This window comes from Osmerus eperlanus, chromosome 12 (genome assembly GCF_963692335.1).
Source record: "Osmerus eperlanus chromosome 12, fOsmEpe2.1, whole genome shotgun sequence".
NCBI classification, from domain to species: domain Eukaryota; kingdom Metazoa; phylum Chordata; class Actinopteri; order Osmeriformes; family Osmeridae; genus Osmerus; species Osmerus eperlanus.
In genome coordinates, this window is record NC_085029.1 from 12,568,855 (window position 1) to 12,573,988 (window position 5,134).

The 5,134-nt window shown below is 44.4% G+C and overlaps 1 protein-coding gene across 1 annotated transcript in view; it reads right to left on the reverse strand.

Annotated features, from left to right (window-relative positions):
- Positions 1–2,899: 2,899 nt before the first annotated feature.
- The window catches only part of LOC134031106 (cytochrome P450 26A1), a 2,973-nt gene continuing 738 nt past the window's right edge, over positions 2,900–5,134 (reverse strand). Inside the window, exons 3-7 of the mRNA XM_062474605.1 lie at positions 4,771–5,052; positions 4,525–4,674; positions 4,139–4,273; positions 3,860–4,012; positions 2,900–3,563 (exon numbers count right to left, since the gene is read on the reverse strand). Of these exons, the coding sequence (XP_062330589.1) occupies positions 3,225–3,563; positions 3,860–4,012; positions 4,139–4,273; positions 4,525–4,674; positions 4,771–5,052 (1,059 nt within the window). The 3' untranslated portion in view covers positions 2,900–3,224. The remainder of the gene's footprint in view (positions 3,564–3,859; positions 4,013–4,138; positions 4,274–4,524; positions 4,675–4,770; positions 5,053–5,134) is intronic.

Sequence of the window (5,134 nt, forward strand, 5' to 3'; positions counted from 1 at the left end):
GGACTACTTTCATCTTCAGAGGATAAATGGAGGTTACGGTCTTGAAAACCTCTGCTACTGCGTTGTCAAATGTACCAGTAATGAAAAATATAACGTACACTCCCTCCGGCTCATGTTGAATCCATTGCGGTCCTTATACAGTAAAACGTTTATGGGCACATGGGTGCAAGAACTGAGACCACAGACATCTTTCAAGCGGCAGTGAGAGTGCCTGATGGACCCCCAGACATTTGAGCAAGAACCAATCTATCTCCATCGCCATCAGAAGACTGCTGTGTTTGAGCCAGCGAGCCTTTGAGTGAAAACGAGTCTATCCAAACAGCAGGAATGCTGTCACCTGTGTTAAGATGCTCTAATGGCCCTCCTCTCTCCATGGGGAGGTAATGGGACATGAATATAATCTCGGCTCCTCTCTCGCTTTACCTGGGGCTTTGTCTCTCAGCAGGCCGTGAAGAGGGGGAGGAGGTGGACTGGGTTCCGGGGGGGTGTGACCCCTCTGCAGTCAGCTCTAAAATCGTCCTTCAGAAACCCATCACCCACACACAGACACGCTCACATATTAGCATGCCCTCCATTGTTCATCGGAGTATCAAAGCTAAGAATACTTCGAATGGACCTCTGAAGTCCAATGAACAGTGTTTCCTGAAAGAAATAGCAAGATAGAGTGAACAATCTTTTTCTGTTCCTCCCACCCTCTTGTGTGTCCCCCCCCCCCCCTCTCACTTTGGAGGTTGACAACGTTCTGGAAGACAAGCCGACTCCAGAGCCTCTCCGTCTAGCCTTCAAATGCTCTTTTTTATAACTCTGCTTTTTTTCCTTTCCCTTTCCTTACATATAACCATCTGCGATTGTGCAGTGACACTGAATGAAATAAATACCTCCCACTGAACGTGTAGAGGCCTCTCTCTTCCTGTCTCTCCTGGGTCAACCCTTCCTCCCCAGATTCCCTGAACTCTGCCTGACCCAGCAGACCTGTGAAGAACCCCCCCACCCACCCACTGCCCTGATCATGAATAATAGCGATGGGCTGCTAATAGTCGACCCAAACGAGGCCCGTTAGCTCTGATATGATTCTGTAGGAGGTCAGGAGGGCAACAGACATCTAAATACTGTTAGAAGCATCGTTGTTGACTCTCATGGACACACTGGTCATCAAAAGCTCATTTTGAAGTGGGCTTCCAAGTGTATCTTCTCCAATAAGGATGTAGCTATCTTGTTGTCAGCTGTGAGCTGCTCCCAGACTGACCCGTGCTGTGCTACAGGCCCAATACACAGAGCGGGAGCTTCTGATTTCTCTGGGCGCCAGCTCTCTAACTAACCAGATTACACTTCTGGAGCTTGATGGAGAGGAAAGGGAAGAGGATTGCTGTCTTTGGTTCTAATCTATGTACAACTGCCTCAACTGTACCCAGTAGCTAGAAGTTTCATTCCTAATACAGTATACTGATGACCGGACGGTCCTGTTACACATTTCTAAAATAGGCATATAATGTTGTGTAGGTGTGTAGAGTTTATATCATTGTGTAGGTGTCATTGTATGTTTCACAGGCCTGTGTATGACTGTGTGGGGGTGACAGCATGGAGGGCTGAACTGCATATTTAGACCCAAAGCTTCTTGACTCTCTCTCCTCTCCGTGGGGACCTCCAGATTTACTGAGCTCAACAACAAGTGGCACAGTGTGTGAAGCAAGGCCCGCAACAATGTAGCTTTAGGAGCAATTACATTGATTTACTCTGCGCAATGTACGCTCCTGCAGGACTGCATAAAAAGAACTGGGTTTTAACCTCTTTTATTCCTCAGTTGTAAATTCGGTATATGCGCGCAAATTCAGACAAAAATGGCTCTCAGGAAAAGAAAAGTTTTGTCTTCGCTCTGCGATGCTGAACAATAGGCGAGGCGGACGTTCCTCGGAGGAAAAGTTCAGCGGCATCTATCAAGCAGGCTGGACCTGAGCGGATAGGACAACGGGACGTAAAGGTGTCAGCCATGGAACTAGGGGAGAGCGTAAATCAGGGCCGGGGCAGAGCGGGACCGGGAAACGGCCAGCTTGGCGGTGCATCTGCCAGCACTGCTGCATCGCATCGTTTCACTCCAATGTCAGGCAAGGACACGTTCCTCCTTCCACATGACCCCGCCGCTCTGGGAGACGCCGCTCTTTCCAAGGCTGCTGGAGGGTTTAAAGTTGCAGTCTCCATCATGATATAGGTCAATATTGAAGTCTACATGAAAGCCGCCAAATAGGCCCTACCGTTTTTATTGTTCATTCTGTGTAAATATTCATGCTCACATTCGTTTGTGTTAACTTGTTTTTATACCTATCATGTGTCTTGACGCATCATGCCTTCCAGATTACACTTTTATTTTCCAGATTTGTGTGTGTGTGCGTGTGTGTGTGTGTGTGTGTGTGAGAGAGAGAGAGAGAGAGAGAGAGAGAGAGAGAGAGAGAGAGAGAGAGAGAGAGAACAAGTGTGTAGGTGAGACTGTGGGTGTAATATTTTAAAAGCTGCTCCTCTGTCCTATATAGAGGTATTCTAAATCCTGGACCACCCAGTCTTTTTGTTTGTTGAGTAAATACATTAATATCATCTATAAACTTTTACCTGGTGTTCACAAATAAACTAAGAGATCGACCTCACTATCTTCAGGATTAATCTCACCACTCACTGTGACTTTTAACCTGCTAATGGTTTTCTGACGGTTTAAATGAACCTTAACCCTGTTCCATCTTCCTCAATAAATACTCCATAATCAAATGTGCTCAACCTTCTTTATGACGATGCATTGTAGTTTTAAACTTTAATTTCAGGTGTTTGGAAGTATGTTTCACCAACTCCTGGCTGGTTTATTTATGATTAGATGTTCTTGATCAATAATCCACAATGAAATTTTGTTCTTCACAAAATGTTTATTTTTATAATAGTTTTATTAAATAGAACTTGTATAATCATGTGTGATTTAAATAAGTTGCAGTAAGATACAAAAAGCTATATAACAAATGTACATCACATAGACACCTTGACCATATTAAAGTGTTCCATCACAGTGTGCAGTGCTTCTTGTTTAAAAAACAAACAAAGATATATACACAAATCTATCATATTAACATATGCAAATACAAAACGATATATATATATATATATGTATATTTCATCTACAACACGTAAAAATATCCATACAATATTTACAACATAAACATTAGATTTAGTCTCTCAAAACCCATGGCTTAGTTGCGACTATAGTGGCTGAACTTGGTGGGGAGGTTATCGACGGGGTACACGGTGGGTCCTGTCTTCATGGTGGGGGGGCCGTTTAGGAGAGTCCAGTCGCTCTGCAGGGTGAGCTCCACCAGGAAGATCTTGAGGAGCACCTTGGCAAACTCCTTCCCCACGCACATCCTGGAACCCCCGCCGAAGGGGATGTAGGAGAACCTGGAGGAGTTCTCCGAGGGTTTGGCCATGAATCTCTCAGGCTGGAACTCTTCTTTGTTGGGAAACACGTCAGCTACGTCGTGGGTGTCGCAGATGCTGTAGATGACATTCCAGCCTTTTGGAATCTGGTATCCCTGGAGGAGCAAGAACAATGCGTCACTTAACGAGCAGTCAAGACAACAGAGGTTATGGTGTCTTCTGATGGACACACTGATGTGTTGATAGTTTCTGCAGTGGTTCACTTTGATTATGGCTAATCCCATGTCTGTGGTAAATGGGACATTTGGGTATTTGAGCAATAATACATTTTAAGTGGGTCTGTTTTCAGCCAAGTACATTTCTACATCTACACCCTGTAACATCTCACAGGTTAGTACTGGGTGGATATATGTATTGCATCTTGCACCCCAAGATCTTGTTGTCAACTTACATTGAGTTCAAATGTCTTGAGGGCAACTCTGAAGCCTCCTGGTACAGGGGGATTGATCCTGAGGGTCTCCTTGATGACACAGCCGGTGTACTTGAGCTGCTCCAGAACCTCAATGTTAAGACTCTGGCCCTGCAGGTCCACACCCTGGTCCTCCTGGGATAGGCACAAATAGAGACTTTAGAGCACTAATATACATAGTTTCACATAAGGTGTGTGTGTGTGTGTGTGTGTGTAAGTATATATACAGACATTTACTTATATCCTGTCTTAATATCTCACCTTCTCCTGCAGTTCTTGTCGAAGCTTTCGGACTACATCAGGGTTCAGTCCCAGGAACATGACCAGAGAGGTGGCTGTGCTGGCTGTGGTCTCATGACCTCCAAACAACAGCTCTGTGGCAGACTCCTTTATCGCCTGGCACCAGGGAAACAATTTAAATAATTTAGTCTATGTATGCAAGGCAAGTGTGTCTGTGAACATATGCTAAATTTCATTATGATAAAATATACTTTTTATTTTATTCAATTGTGAAGGAAATTTTAAAAATGCCCTATAAAAACATGTTTCCCCCAAAAGCAAAAAATCTAATGTAATTACATATAAATATACAACCGTTTCTCCATGAAGGGAGTTACAGCCTAGTATATATGGAATGTGTTTATCACCTGCATGCTAAACGGCTCGCCGTTCTTTCTACTGCTGTCCATTAGCTGCTGCAGCGCATCTCTGTGCTTTTTCTCCTGGTCGGAATCCAGGATCTTCTTCTTGATGTTCTGCTCGATCTTAGAATGGATGAAGTTACGAGCTTTCAGTCCCTGCAAATAAAATAAAAAGTTGTACGGTTAAAGAAGTTTGCGCTAGATTGTTGGCCATCGTTCTCATTGCAACTACCACAGTTTCAGGTCACTTACCCGATATAGACCACTGAAAGGGACATCAATTGGGAGGGAGAACAGGTTTTTGATCATTTCTTCAAAGGCTTCGACCAGTTCGTGTTCGTCGGTTTTGATCTGATCTGGGTCGAAACCAAGGAGAATCCTCATCGCGATACGGAACATGAGGCGCTTCATCTCTGGGTAAACCAGCACGCACGAGTCACTCTCCAGCCATTCTTTTACGGCGCTCCGCACCTCCTCCTGAATCACCGGGATGTAGTGTTCAAGGGCATCCCGGGAGAATGCTCGCATTATTGCCTAAAAGCAAATGTTATTGTTAACAACTTTAATGCATGAGTTATCGGTTGATTAATTTGTGCGTAATGGAACTATAAACAAT